At 52.1% G+C, this 20387-nt stretch overlaps 3 protein-coding genes across 6 annotated transcripts; all 3 read right to left on the bottom strand.

Annotated features, from left to right (window-relative positions):
* Positions 4463 to 7333, bottom strand: LOC110392023 (olfactory receptor 51M1-like). The gene has a single exon (XM_021383967.1). The coding sequence runs from the start codon at positions 5466 to 5468 to the stop codon at positions 4509 to 4511; it is 960 nt and encodes a 319-aa protein (XP_021239642.1). The 5' UTR covers positions 5469 to 7333; the 3' UTR covers positions 4463 to 4508.
* Positions 12689 to 17334, bottom strand: LOC110392046 (hemoglobin subunit epsilon). Of its 4 annotated transcripts, none has more exons than XM_021384013.1 (5): positions 16691 to 17334; positions 15866 to 15924; positions 14203 to 14318; positions 13870 to 14092; positions 12689 to 12865 (listed from the first exon to the last, which is right to left on the bottom strand). In XM_021384013.1, the coding sequence occupies exons 3-5, from the start codon at positions 14292 to 14294 to the stop codon at positions 12737 to 12739; spliced, it is 444 nt and encodes a 147-aa protein (XP_021239688.1). In that variant the 5' UTR covers positions 14295 to 14318; positions 15866 to 15924; positions 16691 to 17334; the 3' UTR covers positions 12689 to 12736. The 4 variants fall into 4 exon arrangements, with proteins under 4 accessions (XP_021239688.1, XP_021239681.1, XP_021239673.1 ...); XM_021384006.1 differs by having other exon boundaries at positions 14203 to 14438; positions 16740 to 17334; XM_021383998.1 differs by having other exon boundaries at positions 16740 to 17334.
* On the bottom strand, positions 17464 to 19057 carry LOC110392034 (hemoglobin subunit beta). The gene is made up of 3 exons (XM_021383978.1): positions 18866 to 19057; positions 18548 to 18770; positions 17464 to 17703 (listed from the first exon to the last, which is right to left on the bottom strand). The coding sequence occupies exons 1-3, from the start codon at positions 18955 to 18957 to the stop codon at positions 17575 to 17577; spliced, it is 444 nt and encodes a 147-aa protein (XP_021239653.1). The 5' UTR covers positions 18958 to 19057; the 3' UTR covers positions 17464 to 17574.

Below are 20387 nucleotides of genomic sequence, written 5' to 3'. Positions count from 1 at the left end.
ATTGAGCTCATGATTTACAGGGAACCCTGGTAAATCTTCTGATTTAATGCTGTGACTCTTTGATCAGGGAGAAACTCCTCCTTAATGCATGGAGCACATGGAGAGCATTCTTGCAGAAATCACTAGATTCTCTTTTTTTGCATTACTTTTCCTGAGTATCTCAGGAAGAACTTCAGCAATAAGTCTCTCGTGCAGGGTGTTCTCTGGACTATGTGAGTGTAAATCACTTAAAAATGTCGGAATTTCTTGCTGATGTCATAAAACATGCTTTACCAGATCACTGCTCGGTACGTGAGAAAGGAAGGGGGCTGAATGCGGTGAAGGTGAGATGGGGAACCAAACTCAAGTGTTGAATCATACTCTAACACGTTCCGCACCTTTGCTCTGTGTGCAACGTGAGCAGCATTTCCAGGTGCAGAGGACAGCTCCGACCTGGCCTGGCACTTCTCAGAGCTCTCTGTCTCCACAGCAGCCCTGACAACAGGGGCTGCCCACGGGGAGGCTCTGGTCCCTGCTCTCTCTCCCTGAGCTGGATCCCAGTGGAGAGGCAGGAGATGGGCCCCAGGAGGGAAAATACAATTATTCTGAGGAATGGAAATGGAAGGAAAAGCAGACAAGAGGAGAAAAAAAAGATTATCAGACCCATTTATGTAGAATATTTAAATTTCAGCTCCCTTCATTCTTTTCTTCATACGGAACAAAAGCAGTGCTTCACAGACCTCAGGCATGAGGCAGGGAAAGACAGGAGCAGAGACACTACTGCTGTTCCCCTAAGAGCCATTCCGAGAGCACTCCTGCCCTAAAGCAGAGCTGCACTGTTCCTCATGGGCTGATGCTCACCCACAACCAATTCTGGTGAGGCAGGATCCTCATTTTTCTGCATGGCACACAAAATCCAAGGCTATTTTCATTGTCACTGAGCACATGGGAGCTGTCCTCTTCTCAGACTAATGTCCACCATCCTGTATCCTCCAGCAGGAGTGGGAGAGGTCTTGAAAGGACACCAGGGGACCTTTGTTGATCAGATATATGTCAAGGGGCTGCCTGACTCATACGCTCCAGGCAACCTGTGAGTTACGTGCATACATGCCGTCACCATTGGATAGTATCAGGTAGAACCAAGCATCTAGGGTCCTACTCTCAGATTCTCTTCTGTTAATAAATAGAGCTGACTGTCAAATCTGGATCACTGCGCAGCAGGGGTGGGGTGGTCACTGGGGAGAGAAGGGGACATGAATCTATCCAGTCAGTGCTGCCCCTTCTTGTGAGTTGGCTGGACAAAGTGGTGGGAATGCCATGGAGGTCTGTGCCAAAACCAGGGACTAAGCACAATTTCACAGAGTGATATGGCTTTGGGTGATGCTTTGAAACCCAAAATAAAAAACGGTCTCATGACTGAAAAATGCCAAACCTGGATAGATGGGTGGGCAGCCCAGTGCTTTCAGGAGGCCAGTCTCCTGAGGACAGTGCCTGAGGTCACCACTGCCCTGACAGGGATTTCCTCCCAGCATCACTCTCTCCTCTCATTAGGATCACATCTCACTGCTCCCACAGAGAGGATCCCTGCAAATGTTCCTTCTGCCTCCTGAACAATACATTCAAACCCTACTTGACTGCACACCGTGTTTCTAGTCCTTCTTAGCTCCTGGTGGCAACCCAAGGCAATTCCACGGTAGCCTCTGACTTGTCGATGAGCTTTATTTCCACCATTATTAATCATACATAGAATCACAGAAGCGTTAAGGTTGGAAAAGATCTCTAAGATTGTCTAATCCAACCATGAACCTACCACCAATATTTCCCATATGTCCGAATTACTACATCCACTCTTTCCTTGAACACCTCCAGGGAAGGAGACTCAGCCACCTCCCTGAGCAGCCTGTCCTAGTGACTTTCCAAAAAGAAATTTCTCCTAATATCTAACCCGGCCCTCACTTGTTTTTTCTCAAGGCCATTCCCTCTCATTCTTTCTCTGTTACCTGGGAGCAGAGGCTGACCCTCACCTCTCCACAACCTCATTTTAGGGAGTTGGAGAGAGCCATAATGTCTCCCCTGAGCCTCCTCATCCCAGTTCTCTCAGCTGCTCCCTATAAGACTCGAGTTCCAGACCTTTCACAGCTTCATTGCCCTTCTCTGGACATGCTCCAGGGCCTCAGTATCTTTCTTGTACTAGGGTGACATGATTACATCATTTCCTTTGAATTTATGGATCAAAAAAGCAGAAGCAGACGTGCCTAGTGAGTAATAGAATCATTGAATCATAGAATGGTTTGGGTTGGAAGGGACCCTTAAGATCATCTAGTTCCACCCCCCTGCTATCAGCAGGGACACCTCCCTCTAGACCAGGTTGCTCACAGCCCCATCCAGGCTGGTCTTGAATGCTCCCAGGGAGGGGACATCCACAACCTCACTGGGCAACCTGTTCCAGTGTCTCACCACCCTCATAGAAAAGAATTTCTTCCTGATATTTAGCCTAAATCTACCCTCTTCCAGTTTAAAACCATTTCCTCTCGTCCTGTCACTACCTGTACTTTTAAAAAGTCCCTCCCCAGCTTTCCTGTAGGCCCCTTCAGGTACTGGAAGGCCGCTATAAGGTCTCCTCGCAGCCTTCTTTTCTTCAGGCTGCAGAGCCCCAGATCTCTCAGCCTGTCCTCGTAGGGGAGATGCTCCAGCCCTCTGATCATCTTCATGGCCCTCCTCTGGACCTGCTCCTACAACTCCATAGGAATGCTCCATGCTCCAACAAGTCCTAAGGGAATCGGCTGTTTGCTGGCTGTGATAGAACAAGGGGAAATGGCTGAAAGCTCAAAGAGAGTAGATTTAGGTTAGGTATAAGGAAAAAGCCTTTTACAATGAGGACAGTGAGGCACTGGAGCAGGTTGCCCAGAGCTGTGGTGGATGTCCCGTCCCTGGAGACTTTCAAGGTGAGGCTGGACCAGGCCCTGGGCAACCTGATGGAGCTGTGGTGTCCCTGTGCACTGCAGGGGAGTTGGACTAGATGGCCTCCAGAGGTGCCTTCCAACTCTAAGGATCCTATGATTCTAAGTGTTTTGCTGATGGGTTTGCTGATGTGACCCAAACAGCACAAAGCCCACTTCCTCAGGCTGATCCCTCTTCCTGGGTTAGCAGTATTGAGCACTGAGTTTGGTAAGATCCCACGAGGCTTCCTCATTCCTTGTGATTGTCATGGAGAAATATCAGCAGCAAAGCTGTCGGGTGTGTTACCTTCCCCTCCTGACACACAGCAAGCTTTTGTCTGTCAGCAGTGCCAAAACTCCTTGCCTTGAGATTCACTTCTATGGGACTATCAACCAAATAATAACATCCGAATTCCACGAGTTGCAGCTGTGGTACGCTCAAAAAGTTGTTACAGCAAAAGGAAAGACAAATACCGTGTGGAGCCAGAAATTTATTGCTATTGCAATGAACATTTGAACAATCTTATAAAAATACAGAAGACAGTTACTATCAATACAGTGCCCAGCCTCATGTCATTTGTAAGCTTTGAGAGCTCAGGTGTGTTGATTCGCAGTATTCCTCCAGCTGGACCCACCCTCAGAGAAGTCCAGCTGCTGTAGGAGGATTTCCCCTTGCAGCTGACTCTGTAAAAGTTTTACCCATATGTGCTTACTCGTACGCTTATTCACAATATTCTTTCTCAAAACCTCTGTCATCCCATCAGGAGTGGAAATCATGCACACTGATCAGTAGGTCTCAGGGAGAACCCTGTGGACACCCCATTGCAGGTGGAGTAAAATTGATAATCACACGTCCTCCAGCACTGTGACTATTTGAAACAGAGTGATGCTCCTGTCCAGCAGCTCTGCAACTTCGCATCCAACTTCGTTCCAGACTCAGATGAGCAACACCTGGTACTGGGAGTTACTGATACTTAAGTGACATTTTTTGGTGGAATCTCTCCTCCATACCAATTTCGAACTGATCAAGATCTTCTGAGCTATCTGCTGCAAAGTACAGCTCTCATCCTCTGTCACCAAGCTCTCCACCCATTTCCAAGCTGGACTCCTGCTTCTGATGCTTTTAAAGAGCATTCATCTGTCTGAGCATCCTTTGTAACACGCTCTTCCCATTAACTTACAGATCTCATAACCTCCTGGTTCTGTTTGGGCTGGCACTTTTTCTGAGCACTTCATGTGGGCAAGAGTTCCACCTAATCAGGAGACCTGAGAGCGATCTGCAGTGTCTACAGCGGCTGTAAGAAAGAAGGGGGCAGATTTTAACAGGGCCGGTGTGATAGGACAAAGGGAAATGATGTCAGAGTAAAGCAGGGGAGATTTAGTTTGGATATAAGGAAAACGTTGTTCACAATAAGGGCGGTGAGGCACTGGCACAGGCTGCCTAGAGAGGTGGTGGGTGCCCTGTCCCTGGAGACACCCGAGGTCAGGGGATGGAGCTCTGAGCACTGATGGAGCCATGAGTGCCCCTGTTCATTGCAGGAGTGGGACCAGTCTTTAAGGGTCCCTTCCAATTCAAACCATTCTATGATTCTAGCTGTTCTGGGCATGGCCAGGCCAGGTTGCTCTCTGACACAGGAGCCCCAGGAGGCCTTTGCGAATGGCCTTGCTTTTCATGCTGTAGAGGATTGGGTTCAATATAGGTGGGACAAAGAGGTAGACATTGGCCATGACAACATGGCTAATAGGTGGAGCATTCCTCCCGTACCGGTGTATAATGGACAGGCCAGCCAAAGGGATGTAGAAGATCAGGACAGCACAGAAGTGAGAGACACAAGTGTTCAGGGCTTTGGCCTGCTCCTCTCTGGAGGTGATGCCTAGCACAGTCCTAATGATCACGACGTAGGACAATGCGATGAGCACAGAGTCCAGGAGCACGACCAGCACCAAGGTTAAGCCATACAGGCTGTTCAGGGTGGCATCTGTGCACGCCAGCCGTATGATATCCTGGTGCAGACAGTAGGGGTGAGAAAGCACATGTGACCTGCAGAAAGGCAGCCACGTCAGGAGGCAGATTAATGGGAGAAGCGACAGTGTGCATCGGCAGATGATCCCCAGTCCAATCTGTGCAACCCTGGCACCGGTGAGGATGGAGGAGTACCTCAGTGGGCAGCAGATGGCCACGTAGCGATCAAAGGCCATGGCCAGAAGCACCGAAGACTCCATGAAGGAAAAGACGTGGATGCAGAACATCTGGATGAGGCAGGCGGGGAAGCTGATTTCCATGGCACCCAACCAGAAGACGCGCAACACGGTGGGCAGGGTGGACAGAGTCAGGCCCAGGTCTGTGGTGGCCAGCATCAAAAGCAAATAGTACATGGGCTGGTGGAGCTGGCGATGCACTCTCACAACCAGCAGGATGGTGCCATTTCCCAGCACTGCAACCAGATAGATGAGACAGAAAGGGAGGAACAGCCAGTGGTGGAATCGAGCCATCCCGGGAAGGCCTGCCAGCAGGAAAGGCAGAGCTTGGCTGCTGTTCCTGGGGTACATGCTCAGCCCGGGCTGAGGCCGGCCTTGGGTAAAGACCCCACTCTCATGAACAGTTCAAAGGTAATGCAGGATGAGATTTTGAGGGCAATGAAAACCAACCAGTGTCTGGACACAGTCTAGGGCTCATTGTGAAGGTCTCGTTTCTGCTCCCCTCGAAGGTGTACCAGAGCAGGAACTAGCACAGCGCAGTGCCAGCTCAGCCCTTGGTCCTGCTTCATTTCCACAGGCTCCTCACCTGTACAATAGAAAATAATGTTATCTCTTGCAGCAAGGCTACATCCCTCCCAGGGCACTGCTGCAGCCCCTTCTCCTGGTCCCCATGGATGACATTGCTCTCCTGCCCTGACACGCAGGCCATGATCCCCACCTCCATTAGGTTCCCCCTCAGGCTCTCCACATGGCGTTCTCCCTCCTAGGCCGTGTCCCCAGCCCTCTGCCTGGCCTTGCTTAGAGGCACACATCCCCAGCCAGCTCTCAGCTTCTGTGCTGGACTTTCAGATTTCTGCCTTTCATCTGGTGCAGGATGCCCTGTCTGCAGCAACCACTGCCCTCCACCTAGCTGCTGAGCTTTCACCATGGCCAGGCTCTTGGCAGATGCGGTCTTCCTTGTCCTCCTGTCCTCCAGCTGCACCCTTTGCTATCCTCATCCTACCCATAAGCTGAAGGAAAAGAAGAAAAGGCTGCTCTTCTCTCTGTGTTGTGCCCACACAGCACCAGGCACAACGAGGCTAGACTCCTGTATTCACATGCCCAAGGCCACGGGGGGGGCTGTGAGCACTGGGCTGTGGGAGGTGTCCATGCCCATGGAGGGGTTGGGCTGGGTGGGCTTTAAGGACCCTTCTCACTCAAACCAGCCTGGAATTCATTCCATAATTCCTTCATGAGGGTCCTCGCAAGCTACAGAAACAGAAGGAATTACTGAAAGTTGTCTGTCCTGACCCGCAATGGGACATGGTCACTCCTGTAAGTCTAACTTCATTAATGCGACATGAAATTTAGAACGTTATTACTTCCCTTCACTTCAGAGATGATTTACTATTCCAGTTTTTGTTGTTGTTCTTGGTGACAGCTCATCAAGCTGTTCAAAGCAGTGGGCATTTTGATCAGTAGGTGCAATAATAATATGTGCAGCAGCTCATTCTTAGCAGCAATGTTTTTTACAGCAAAAACTTACAGGTGAGATCGAGCAATGCATACTCAAACCCAGCTCTCATTTCCTCTGCAGAACTGTCAGCCCAGAGCTCCCATGCCACAGCCCACAGATGCCTCAGGGAAATGCAGTGCTTTGTGAAGCATAACCATAAAAGCTTAAAAAGGTTAAACTTTGAATACAGCATATGCATGCTTTGGGGTGGCAGGTAAAACAAAAGGGTGTAAAACACTGCTCTAGCCTATGCACATAGCTTGCTTGGCTTGTTTGCTGCTCTCACCAGGGGCTGCAGTGGCTGATGAGGAAGGAGCCAAAATTTCCCAGCCCTCAGCACTCAAGGAACTCACACTCCATCTGCCTATGCAAACAAGGAACACGATATTGTTTAATCGGAGGGCATGTGGCTAAATTCATTAACGTTGCATGAAAAATAGCATTAGTCCATTTCCATCTGCCCCACGTCTCAGACAAGGCTCCCGACATCTGTGCCTCCACACTTTACTTTGCCAGCTAAATAATTAGCTAAATTAGCAGCCAGATTTCCAGGATGCTATAATTATCTGTGACATGAAAATATAGATTTAGGTGCTCGAATCTGCATGTTCAGACTTGAACACCTTCCTAACTTTCATCGTCTATCTGGAAACGTGCTTCAGGCTACCAGCAAAAATGGAAAGGTTGTGTTGTTCTTTCTGTGCGTCATCAGCTGCTGTGTCCTGAGTGAATATTCATAAAATGGGGGGGGGGGGGGGGGGGGGAAATAATGGCTTTCCTCTCCCGATAGCACCGCAGCACAGAGGGAGCCCTGCACCCAGACCCTGGGTGTCCCGTCCTGCGCCCTGTGCTCCCCTGAGCTGCTCATGGTGATCCTGAGGCAGGAATATCCCCCATCTGCTCCTCCCACCCTCCTTCAATTTTTGCCCTCGGTTAAGACAAGATCCAGGTATCTGCATTCTGAGGGATGGGCTTGCACTGCGCAGCTCCGTGCTGTGCCGGGGGGAGGTGTGGGTGCTCTGGCTCCGGGGGATGCCTAGCCCTATGCCCAGAAGGACGAGCACAGAGACTGTCGACAGAGCAAAATGCTTGCTCAGCCGTGTCTCACAGCATCATCTGCCAGGCTCACGGTATGCAAGAACCAGAAGGGCTGCTTCACCTACTGTGCTGTCCCATCTCCAAGTGTGCTCAGCACCTGCTGCTTCAGATGCAGGAGCAGACACCATCCCACCAGCAGATGGGGCATAATCGGTGTTTTGTGAAAGATCTCATGAAGAAAGCACAGTTCTGAGTCTGACTTTAGAGTCTTAAGTCCTGTCTGAAACATGCAATTATAGCACTGGGTATTGCTCTCTGTAGAAATGTCCTCACTCTCTTCTAGTGGATATCAGCACTTGCATCCCTGCAGTGTCCCTGTGGCACAGCAAGAGGCACCGGGGTAGCGGATAGCAGACAGATGAGACAGGGTAGTGGGGAAGAGGTGATGGAAATCTATGTGGATGGACAGATGGATGGATGATGGACAGATGGATGGATGAACGGAGGGATAGATGAATGGAGGAGCAGATGGATGGATGGATGAATGGAGGGGCAGCTGAATGGAGGGGCAGATGGATGGATGGAAGGATGGATAGAGGGATGGATGAATGAATGGACAGACAGGCAAACAGGCAGTCAAGGGGTGTGATGGCAGTAGATGCCTGATGGCTAGGTGATGGCTTCTCAGGGGGACTGATAAATTGGGAAGCGTGTAAGAGCTGCAGGAAAGCGCAGGGATAGATATGCAAAGCTGACTGTGAAGCAAAACAATCTCTCATTACAAAATCTGAATGGAAAATGACACTTGCAAAATTAAATCATCAGTGATAAAGAGAGACTGACATGGAAACACATGGCTGCCTCAGACCCTCTTACCTCCGCTTGGCTGAAGTCCTTCAGTGCATGAGGCGGAGGGGGAGGGAATCACACTGCTGCTGAGTGTTTCACATGCAGGAGAAGCTGTCTGCTTTTATAACACCCACGTGAAATCCCAGCAGCAGTGAGAGTCACCTGGGACTCTGGAAACATTGCTTAGATTTGTCACTGAATTTAGGATAAAATATAGTGCATCTTTAGGTTTTTGTGTCCCTAGAAATCACACACATCCCTGCCAAGCCTTTTAGGGCAGAAGCGGTGTCTCATTCTTCTCTCTCCCAGTGTTTGAGAAGATATAAGCTCTCTAGTGGCTGAGCCTACATTTCGGCTGTGCAAAAGCACTTTCACGTGGTGACATACGCATTGTTTTTTGAACATCAGTAGGGGAATCCCAAAACAACCTTTTAAAGATACATACATTTTATTTTCTCCATGTTATGGACAGGGTAACCAAAGCAAAGAGGCAAAACAGAAGAAGTTAAGGTCAGGGCCAGTATTTATGGAGTACTTTGCTGGGACATAGTCCTAAGATGCCAATGGAAAATGATCCAGCAGTGTTTTCAGTTCAGAGCACGCCTGGCAATGCTTGTGTTTCACATTCATGCAACTCAGCTAAGTTAATTATCCAGGACTCAGGCTGAAACACAAAGAAAGAGCCAAGAACAGCAATCCTGCCCTCCTTTCTCACCGGAAGGGTTTCTTTCTCTCTAATGTTGCCAAACACTGAAAACTTCATGTGCATAAAATAAAGGATATTAATAAAATAGACAGAAACATCCCAAAGAAAACTGTCAGGGTGAGCAGCTCCTCCACCCAGAAGGTGCTGCATAGCCCTGCAGCGAAGCTGGGCAGCACCCAGGAGGTTCTTGTCCCATATGCCTCAAGTTGCAGGAGGAATACACTGCATTGTGAGATGGTGCCACACTTTCTGTATGGACAAAGGTGGTGCTGATCCAGACCATGTCAACCACTCCAGTTTGATGGCGTGGATACATCAAAATCGCATTAACGTCCTCAGCTGTTGTTTTCTGTGCAGTGAATACATGGGTCCCTATGCAGGAGTTCCTCTTTTCAGTGGGGTGTCTGCACAGCAGCCATGATGTGCACTGGACAAAGAAAGGTCAAATGTGATAACAGACTGCCAAATGGAAGGAAAAATAATTTGGTTTGTGAGTTTGCTCCATGTCCTTCTGTCCAAAAGAGCCCCTGGGATATGGAAAAGGAACTCCTACCTCATCATCTCAGTGCAGATATCCTTCCACTTCTGCTCTGGGATGGAAAATAAGCATGTCTCTGGTTCTCCCAGTAAAGCAAAATTGGGCACTAAACAGAGGTGGGAGGAGCAGAGGGGGAAACACGAGGCAGAGGCACCAAGAGCACTCACACTGGGGTTTCAGACCTTCATTCCTTCATTCCTCCAAAGTCACCATAAGGGAATGGATCAAAAATCTCTTCATATGCAAATCACGTTACTCCAGCTCTTTGCAGCAGTGCTGCAGTTGCAAGGACATCAGATTGTGATAGCAATGCAGAAAAGAAGTGGTGGTCCTGCTCCCAGCCAGTCCTGGCACAGGCTGGCTCGTGGAAAGCAGCCAGCAGGGCTGAGCACCCGCTTGAGGGGCTTGGACGGTGACAGCCCTGTCCTATGAGCTGGGCAGTCTGAAAACTATCGCCTGTGATTGAGGGACAGCTGTTTCCTGCCCTAAGAGCTCTGTACCAGAACGCGCAGCGCAGAACGACCAGAAACAGTTCCTGCAGCAGCACGGAGTCATCAGGAGCCTGGGTATTTCCCGGCCGCTTCTTAGAGAAAAAAAAACCCACGTCTCAAAAACAGCAAAGTGTCTTTTGCAAAATTCAAACGAGTACTCCACCGTTCATTCTCATTTCACATCGTGTGGGAAAGCACAAGAAACACATGGCAGATACGGCTGGGTTGTGTTGTGGTTCCTTCCCGATGCCTCCCGCAGCACTCTGTTGTGTTGGCAGTTCCTGGCAGGGAATCCACTCCCTCTGAAGCCATCCTATGCAGGACCCCGGCAGGGCCAGCAGAGTCGCTCCAGGAATATTTTTGGCTCGTGCCAAAAGAGGAGCAAGCTGCTTTATTCTGCTCCTCTTACAGCAGTGAGCCTGGGGATCCGAGCAGACAGGAATAATCCTATCTGGCCGTGCTCTGGTCAGCCTGCTCCTCGGACCAGCATTACATTCCCAGTAAGGATTTCTTGCACGGCTCTGGGGTTTGATGAACTCAGTGTGTCTTTAAGCACCAGCTGTCAGTGGCTGATTTCCAGCAGACAGGCAATGTGCCGCGGCTGTTAACGAGAGGATCCCTGTGGAGCACACACAGATGTTTCCCCCATAAGCACCAAAATTCCACCGCAGCATTTTTCATGGCACCAACTCTATCCGCCGTCGTAGAACCACAGAATTAGCAAGGTTGGGAGTGCTCATCCTAGCCCCGATGTTTGACTGCTTCTCTTCCTTAACACCCACTAAATCTGTGCGTGCTGCCTATTATGAGACGAGCAGGAATCTTCACCTCCCACCCAGTGTTTTCACAGCTGTGCATGGTGGGTCTGCAGAGGGCAGCTCCCAGGTATAGACATCACCTGAAGAGACAGATGGCAGCCACAGCTCAGGTCTGTTTGCTGATTTCTATTACTTCCCGACGTCTTTTCTAACGGATTTTAACAACCCTCTGACACAGTCTATTCAGTTGTTACTCTGCTGTCCCAGTGGAAATTCCCTTATTGCTCTCTGAAGCAACACGGCATGCTCATTCATCAGAGGCTGGCAGCTCTGCCTCAGGTCTGAGAGGAGCTGCTGTGAGTGAGGAGAGCAATCCATCAACCTGCTAGAGAAGATGAGAAGAGCTTCGCATCAATTCAGTGCAGCAGTTCGTAGAGGTTCAGGGTTTTCCCATCATTTTAAAGCAAGACCTGAACCAAGTCTGGGCTGCGGTTCCTCAGAAGTGAGGGAACACCAAAGCACATCTTGGGGTGTGCGCGCAGACAACCCCATTGTCACAGCCTTCCTGGTGGAAGGCACAAAGCATGTCACCTCACCTTGGATTACCCCTTCCCATCCCGTGTCTCCATCCCCCACAGCCTCGCTGCCTCAGAGACACAGCGTTCAGCAGCACCTGTGCCCTGAACCACATTTTCTCTGGGCTCTTGTCACTTTGCCATCCTCCATCGAGGTCCTCAGGACAACACTCAGCAGTGCCCCCAAGAATGAGGAGGGTCTGGTGTCCTATGAGGACAGGCTGAGAGCTGGGGCTGTGCAGCATGGAGAAGAAAAGGCTGCGAGGTGACCTGAGAGCGGCCTGTCAGTATCTGAAGGGGAGCGACAGGAAAGAAGGGGACAGACTCTTCAGCAGGGGCTGTGGTGATTGAACAAGGGGAAATGGCAGCAAGCTCAAACGAGGTAGATTTAGGTTATATATAAAGAAAAAGTCTTTTACAGTGAGGGTGGTGAGGCACTGAACAGGTTGCCCAGAGCTGTGGTGGATGCCCCATTCCTGGAGACTTTCAGTGTCAGACTGGACCAGGCCCTGGGCAACCTGATGGAGCTATGGTGTCCCGGGACACTTGGACTAGATGGCCTCCAGAGGTCCCTTCCAACTCTAAGGATTCTATGACTCTATGATTCTGAGGTGTAGGAGGGAGATAAAGAGAGTCCTGGATGCTTTTATACTTTTTCCATTTTTGGGGTAATATAATAGCAGAGGAAAGTCAATCTTGTAACCCTCATCCAAATGAACAAACAGCTGAGCCTGATGCGTAGCCCAGCTCCGAGCACCACGGGGACCATTGGGTGGGGGATGGAGCAGCAGGCAGGGAGCTGTGTGCCCGGGCACTGCTGGCTTTGTGGAATCACGGAATCACAGAATCACCTCATTTCTGATTAATCTAGAGTCAGGACAACAGGCTTGCCCTCTTCCCATTCCCCAGTTACCCCTGCAGCCCTCTCTGTCGCCCTCCTGGTGCCAGGCCCCTAGCTGGTGTGTTCCAGCACTTGGTGTGGGTTTTCTCCTCCCCTCCCCATGTGCAGGCCAAGGCAGAGCACACACGAGGGTGCACCCCAGAGTGATGTGAACGTGCCCTCAGCAGCCCCACGACGCTCTCCCCATACCCCCAACCCCAGCACAGACAGGCAGACTGCATGCGTTCCAGGCATTTATTGGGGGCTATGGCCACAGCCGTGCTGCAGCTCAGTGGTACTTGCGGGCCAGAGCGTGAGCCACGACGTTGACCAGCTTCTGCCAGGCAAACTGGCAGGCGGGGGTGAAATCCCTCGCAAAGTGGGAGGCCAGGACGATGATCAGGATGTCCCCCAGGAGCTGCAGGGGAAAGTAGAGAACAGGAAGGGTTAGTGCTGATGGAATGGCTGGGGAGCATCCCCTCTTCCCGCCCAGCACAGCCTCAGTGCTTGCTGCTGGGGTTGCTGCGCCTGAATGCTCACTCTTTGCCCAGAAAGCTCTGAGTTTGGGGAAAAAAATGGTCTGCTCCATCCTTATAAAAATAAAGGGAGAGTGAGTGGAGGAAAAGCCTTGAGGCTATTTTCCTCCGTGCTTGGGATGCTGGTTTGTCCTGACATCCACCTTGTAAAATGCCACTTGTAATTTTTTTAGTTTTTGTTTTTTTGTTAAAAGAGGAAATCTACACATTTTTATTTACAAGTGTTAGGGGCAGAGGGACTGCTCATTCTATCCCAGGTTTCCCAGAGGAGCTGTGGGTTCCCCATCCCTGGAGGTGCCCAAGGCCATGGATGAGGCCCTGGGCAGCCTGAGCTGGGGGGGCACACAGCCCACAGGGGTGGGGATGGGGGCTTTGAGGTCCCTTCCAACCCAAGCGTTCTATGGTTCTATGATTCTATGATCCTGACAGGCAGGCCACACGAGACAAGCCAGAAGCCTGCTCTATCATTTAAGAACTGTTATTCTTCCTACAGAGTCATGACGTTCTATAGGATGTATGACTTCCTTCAGTGCTCTGCTGAGCATCCCTCCACCTCTGCTTCCCCCAGCCCAGGCTGCAGCTTTCTCTGGGTTTGCTTTCGTTTGTCCTCAACCCAAGTGCCTCCTTCAGCTTACAGTCTCACAATACTTTCTCTTTCCCATTGCTACACTGACACACACACACAAAAAAAGGAACTTTTCAGCCTGAAAGCCACCTGCTCTCTTGCAAAGAGTTCTGCACTCACTGGGTACTGTGCAGGGACACTGACTCCACCAGACAGAAAGTACCCAGCCAGCATGGCTGGGGCAGCCCCCCCCTTTCAAAGCAAAGCACTGCACATGGAAACGGCTCAGGCTGCCAACATCTCCCCTTGCCAACATCTCACCCTGAAGTTCTCGGGGTCCACGTGCAGCTTGTCACAGTGCAGCTCCGACAGCTTGGCGTAGGTGTTCTTGATGTTGTCCAGGTTCTTCACGGCTTCCCCAAAGGAGCTCAGCACTTTCTTACCATGAGCGCGGACCCTGGGGTTGCCCATGATGGCGGTGGGGCTGGAGAGGTTCCCAAAGGATGCAAAGAATCTCTGGGTCCAGGGGTAGACGATCAGCAGCCTGCAGAGAGATGGGGCACACAAGCACACATCGTTAACACTCCCTCCTAAAATTGCCATGGTTTCTGTACCCAGGGTGCAGCTAAGCCGATGCCCAGAAGCTGGACCTACCTGGCCAGGGCTTCGGCGCCGCATTCCTCCACGTTGACTTTGCCCCAGACGCTGGTGATGAGCTGCTTCTCCTCGGCGGACCAGTGCACCATGGTGGCGGTGGGGTTGGCGTGCGGCTGTGGGAGCACACGGAGCTTGGAGCTGAGCTGCAGACCCCGGGGGCTTTTATCCGCTGCCAGCAGCTCCTCCCCACCCCGCGCTGTGGGGTCATTGGCTGGGACGGGTGGGGGTCTGTGCTGGGGGGGCAGGAGGGGGCGGTCAGGGTGTGGCAGCAGTCAAGGGGCCTCCGGTCATCCCTGCTCTGACCCTCCCCGCAGCGCTGCCCTACCAGCCCTGGGCCCCTTTTCAGAGAAAGGGCTGCACGTGCCGCTGTGCGAGAGCCAAGCTCCATTTACAACACGTGCGTGGGACTCCATGGAGCGTGCCCTGCGCCATGGCCCTCCCAGGGCTGCCCCGTGACATATGGCAATGTACAGCCCATGGCCGTGCAGCCCAGGGGTGTTCCAGCAGCAGAGGCCCCAGAGGCACCACAAACACTGAAACGGACTTTAACCCCATTGTCACGGTGACAAAACATGACCTGGGCCATTTACTTTCCATTCTGGGGCCAGTGGAAGCTCAACCCAGTGTCCTCCCATCTGCTGTAAGGTGACAGGCCACTTGCTGAGCTGCTGCACAGGGCTTGAACAGGATCACCCCTTTCACCCCAGTTATGCTTACATTCACATCCATAAAGAACAGGAGAACCATGCTTTGAACTCTAGAGTTGCCTCTGCAGCACCTGATGTGGGCTCAGAAAGCAGCAAAAGCTCAGCTCAGGGGTGTCCAGCGGGGACCCTGGGGTTTTCCTTTGGATCCTGCCCCAGCGAGGGGAGATTCAGATTGGATACTGGGAAATATTTCTTCTCCCAGAGAGTGGCAAGGCATTGGCACAGCTGCCCAGGGTGGTGGTGGATTCCCCATCCCTGAAGGTGTTCCAGAAGCCTGGGGATGTGGCACTGAGGGACATGGTCAGTGGGCATGGTGGGGGTGGGTTGGGCTTGGGGATCTTGGAAGTCTTTTCCGGTCTTAATGCTATGATCCTATGACATGAACCACATCACCCCCGAGTTCAGGAGCTGTTCAGACTCCACGTGAAGTGCTCTCCTGTGAAACCCCCGAGAACACGGTGCTGGGGTACCCTCCCCCAGAGCAACGTCCCTGCACGAGAGTGCTGAAGGCTAATTCTAAACAAATGGAGCTACCACTGTATGAAGTATCAGAAGAATAAATTCTTCATATCCTGAACCAGCGACATCCACGCCAGAGCCAGTAGGCTGAACAACAGTTGTATGAGGTGCCAGAAGAATAAATACTTAGCTTCCTTAGCAAGGACCTCCCAGAAACAGGAGGCCTTGAAGGGAAAATTAATCAGGGTATTTGGGGGACACTGCCAAGAAAACTCAAGGTTCATGAATTCTTAGATTCGTATGAAAATTCCCAAGAAATCACGGTGAGGAGAATGGACTGGGAAATCACTAACTTTGTAACTTCTGTTTGCAGATATTACGTGGATGATTTCATGCTCGTGTGTGATCGGTGGGAAACCACTGAGCACCCAGGCTTGCCTAATCCTGAAACAAATGAGCAATGCCTCTGCTGAGCTGTGTGATAACTGACTTACTGCGCACTGGGTGATGAATCCGCTCTTCAGACAACAAGGGGGCTCTCCTGCTTCGTCTTCTAGAAAAAAAAAAAACAAGAAACAGCATCCTTGCTGAAGGTGCAGGGGCTATGAGCCTGATCCCAAGGCACCCAGGGCAATCTGCTGCCTTCCCGTTGTTCTCCATGCAATGGGGTCTGGGGTAAGCAAGGGGCACAGGGTCTTGTTGAAGATGCAGCAGGAGGGGAGGGTGCTTGCATGGCTGCAGCAAAACTGGAGAGGGACTGAGTTCCTCCGCAGAGCACTGGGCTTGCCTTCCTCCACAGAGGCATGGAATCATAGACTCATTAAGGTTGGAAAAGATCACTAAGATCAAGTCCAGCTTCACTGAGCACTACCTGCTCGGAGTTCTCCTGGCCTTGTACCAAAAATAAAGGAATGGGAGGAAAACCAATTAAAAGAAAGAAAATACTCAGGGAGACCTTCAGCCTTTTAATCCCCTTTTCCCTTCTAGATGTGTACATCGTATTTCACCATGGAGTAGATTTGAATCGTGAGTTAGAGTTGCCTACATCTGCCTTTTGCTTGTGGTATGTGAACAAGACTCTCACTCTGTGCCTGCCCAGACGCCAGCAAGGAAGAGAGCACTTTTTGACTTAATACAAAGTGTCCTCCTACGTCCTTGTGTAAGCACTGACACTGGCAGCAACACCCCCCTTCCTCAGAGCAGAGTGCATGAGGAGGGGTCAAGGGGCCATGGGGGTTTGATGCCCAGCAGGGAGTCAGGGGCAGGAAAGGGAGATGCCCACGAGCACGGATGAAGCAGGGACAGCACATGGTACCAACCCTCTGGAGGTGCTGGTTTATGAAGCTGTGGTCAGAATGTGGTACAGACCTGGTGCTGGAGGTTCTTGGTTCGTCCCCTCTGTTTCCCCTTAAAAAGCAGCAGGTCCTACCAGCAGCAGCTGCTTTTACTGCCCCATGCTCATCTCAACGGGATGAGCAGTGCTCCCATGCCAAGAACAGCCCTGCCCTATGGAGCCCTGTGCTGTGCACGTTTAAACACCTCAATAGCTTTGCATACAAATGACACCAATAGATTTTTAGTTCCAGAACATTATTAATAGTTACTACTATTGACAGGATTAACCCTCTCTCTTTCCCCACCCAGAACTGCAGAATGGGCAGCGTAGGGTGAAGAAGTGCATAAACAAGGTCTGTGCAAGTCTTGATAGCAAAATGTTTATCTGCAACCTGCCCCCACCCAGCTGGCTGCTGGGCTAGCATGAGTCAGCTCCTTTCGGGGAGGCTGAATGCCAGAAATGAGCCAGGCTGGATTAAAGCCTTCTCTTCGTTTATTCTCTCTTAAATATATGACCCCTCTGTGTCAGCGAGAAAAATCATTCCTACAGACACAGCTCCAGTGCAAACCTCCCAGAGCTGTGCCTGCCCAGACAGAGGCTTGCAGGTTTGCTTTCCAGAAGCAGATCCCATAGCACCACATAAGACCCCACTGAGCATCAAGCACTCCACAAAGCCAACCCTGCCCCACCAAGCTCCCACAGTGCCCATGTCCCCAGCCCCAGCCCCAAGCTGCACAGGGACACACAGACAGCAGATGATTGTCACTGAATGAACTTTATTTGTCTGTCACAAGCTGTCAGCTCCGGAGCATTTCTGCAGGTGCATGGAATAGCTGTAGGGTGCTCCAGGATCTTTGCTGCTGGTGCTTAGTGGTACTTGCGAGCCAGGGCGTGGGCCACCACGCGGACCAGCTTCTGCCAGGCAGCCTGGCATTCGGGAGTGAAATCCTTGCTGAAGTGGGCAGCCAGGACGATGATGAGAATGTCACCCAGGAGCTGTGGAGACAGCAGAACCCCCTGTTAGCAGTGCCCTGAAGACAGCCCATCCCTGTGCCAGTGCTTGCGCCAGCACCAGGGAAACCTATCTGGGCTTAAAAATGACCCTATAAACTACAGCTCTTGTTAAGACATACCTTAAACTCATTACTCCTTTTGTTCAGTCTAAACATCAAAATGCACAATGTGCAAAACACACCAGCTCCTGTCTGGTCTGGGCCACTGGGCCCAAAGCTTTCCATCTCACCCACTCAGGCCGTATTTCCTCCCTCTGCTACTGCTATGGGAACAGTAGCCACAAGCTCTCCAGAAACCCTCCATTTGGGTGCAGGTAGGAGCTCCTGGGAGCAGGCAGCATAGCCGCACTCCTGATGGCATGCAGGAACTCCACCACCCTCCCAGTCCTGCTCCTTGGCTCTCAGCATCCAGTCACTGTCCCTTGCTCCTCACCCATCTGTCCATTCTCCGTGCCATGTTGTACTCTTGCTCCTTCACTTTCCCCTTGGCTCAGACCTCTTCCCACTCCAACCATAGCTTTTGCTGTGCTCTCCCTTCCATTTCTGCACTGCAGCCACCTCCTCTCTGCCTTCCCTTCTCCCTTGCACCCTTACTGTCACCTACCCACCAGCCCCTCCGGGAGCCCCTTCGTTCCCTTCTCGCCATGCTGCAGGTTGGTCCCTTCCCTCCCTGTCTCCCCCACCTCTGACCCTGACCCCAGCCACCAACTCCACCAACAGCATGGGGAAATCTACAGGGAGCACCCATGCGTGGGCCCTGGGGGACATAGGGAGAAGCTCCCCTTGGAGACGCACTGGGATGGGACCCAGCCAAATGCACGGCTCACCCTGAAGTTCTCGGGGTCCACATGCAGCTTGTCACAGTGCAGCTCGGACAGTTGGGAAAAGGTGTTCTTGATGTTGTCCAGGTTCTTCACAGCATCCCCAAAGGAGGTGAGCACTTTCTTGCCGTGGGCGCGGACCATGGGGTTGCCAAGGATGGCGGTGGGGCTGGAGAGGTTCCCAAAGGATGCAAAGAACCTCTGGGTCCAGGGGTAGACGATCAGCAGCCTGCAGAGAGACGAGGGACACAAGCACACAGCTTCAATTGCAGCTATTTCTCTACCCAGGGTACAGCTAAGCCGATGCCCAGAAGCTGGACCTACCTGGCCAGGGCTTCAGCCCCACATTCGGCCACATTGACCTTGCCCCAGAGGCCGGTGATGAGCTGCTTCTCCTCAGCAGACCAGTGCACCATGGCGGCGGTTGGAGGGTAGCGTGTGGCTGGAGGTACGGAGGAGGTCTGGGCTCTTGCTCCCGCGGGGATCGCACGCTGGTGAGCGGCCGCCTGTGCCCCCACTTTTATCCGCTCCGCCGGGCCCCTCCTCTTCCCCGTGCACCCCGCAATTGGCTGGATCTCGGGAGGGGCCCCTAGCCTTGGCACCCCGGGGGAGGGGATGCGGCATCAGGGTGGGGCGCAGGGCTAGGTGCCCAGATCTGTGGCCACACCACCGCCCGGCCCCCCCCCGATTCCCAGCTCTGCAGCTCTATACTGGCGTGCACCATGCACCCCTATGCGCAGTGTGGGCACGGCACCGTGTGCCCCCCCCCAGTTCTGCGAGCAGGGCACGTGCCAGGCTCGGTGCCCCTCACACGGTGCAAACCTCAGCACTCTGCATTGCTGTGAGGCAGGAGACCACGACTTGGGTCTGCTGGGTCCTTCCTGCCAACACACCAGCTGCGTGCATGTGGTTTCTCTCTTTCTCTTCCTGAAGGACCTGCCAGGCTTGGGTTCTTCTTGTTCTTTCCCATTAGCTATTGAGCAGTTTGCTGACTTCAGGGTAGCGCTAGGTGAACCGCGGGCAGAGTTCTGCAGAGCTCCTGCCTCAAAGAGCCTCCTGGCAACGGGAAACAAGGCAGGCTCAGAACACAGAACACAGGGATCAACTGCACGGCATCAGCTCACAGATGGCCTAGGAGTGGTGGGACATAGTGGGTACACCGGGGACAGCCTCACTGGTGGCAGGAAGGCAGCACCTGACCCAGTGACGTGACAATATGTTGGGAGAGGTGCCTGGGGCTACTGGGCTGCTGCCAGCAAGCAGGGGCTGGAGCTGGGATGGACCTAATGGGGCCAGGACCTGGCTGCACACAGAGCACCAGCTGGCCCAGGGGATGGGTGGCCACGGAGCAAGGCACTGGCGCTGGCCATGGGCTGTGGCTGACACTTGTGCTCAAAGCTGCACCCATTCTCCTCTGCACCCTTACTTTGGTAGAAGGGCCATGCTGAAAAGGGCTGAGCTTGGTGCATGTCTGCGCTGCAGCTGTGCCCTCTGCCTTCTCCCTGATAACGGGATGGGAGGGCGCGGGCAGGAACTCATTGTGCCAGAATCCAGAGGTGTCCCTGAGCTGCTCTGTGACCTCCAGGGATGCTGTGAGCCACGTCTGGGCTAAAATGGGAATGGGAGCCTGGTGAGCACCCTGGCCCTCTGCGTGGTGTGGGGACTTCAGGGAACTTTTGCTGCTGAAAAGTTAGATGTAGGGGCAGTGAAGCCAAGTGCTCTGTCCTTTCTGTATGTGGAATGATCGTTCTTGGAGTATTTTTTGCCACAATAGATTGCTGTGACTATTAAATTCTGCCTTTAATAATTTGAGAATGATAACAATTTAGACAAGGGCAGAAAACCA

The sequence above is a fragment of the Numida meleagris genome, chromosome 1 (assembly GCF_002078875.1).
Source record: "Numida meleagris isolate 19003 breed g44 Domestic line chromosome 1, NumMel1.0, whole genome shotgun sequence".
NCBI lineage: Eukaryota > Metazoa > Chordata > Aves > Galliformes > Numididae > Numida > Numida meleagris.
This window is presented reverse-complemented; position numbering and strand designations above follow the sequence as displayed.

Coding starts and splice junctions, on each gene's coding strand:
- LOC110392034 (XM_021383978.1), bottom strand. CDS start 18,957: ATGGTGCACTGGTCTGCTGAGGAGAAGCAGCTCATCACCGGCCTCTGG. Junction 18,771..18,865: donor GGGGCTGAAGCCCTGGCCAG/GTAGGTCCAGCT, acceptor GTCTCTCTGCAG/GCTGCTGATCGTCTACCCCT. Junction 17,704..18,547: donor TGGACCCCGAGAACTTCAGG/GTGAGCCGTGCA, acceptor CTGTCTCCACAG/CTCCTGGGTGACATTCTCAT.
- LOC110392046 (XM_021384013.1), bottom strand. CDS start 14,294: ATGGTGCACTGGTCCGCCGAGGAGAAGCAGCTCATCACCAGCGTCTGG. Junction 14,093..14,202: donor GGCGCCGAAGCCCTGGCCAG/GTAGGTCCAGCT, acceptor ATCTCTCTGCAG/GCTGCTGATCGTCTACCCCT. Junction 12,866..13,869: donor TGGACCCCGAGAACTTCAGG/GTGAGATGTTGG, acceptor TTTCCCCTGCAG/CTCCTGGGGGACATCCTGAT.
- LOC110392023 (XM_021383967.1), bottom strand. CDS start 5,468: ATGTACCCCAGGAACAGCAGCCAAGCTCTGCCTTTCCTGCTGGCAGGC.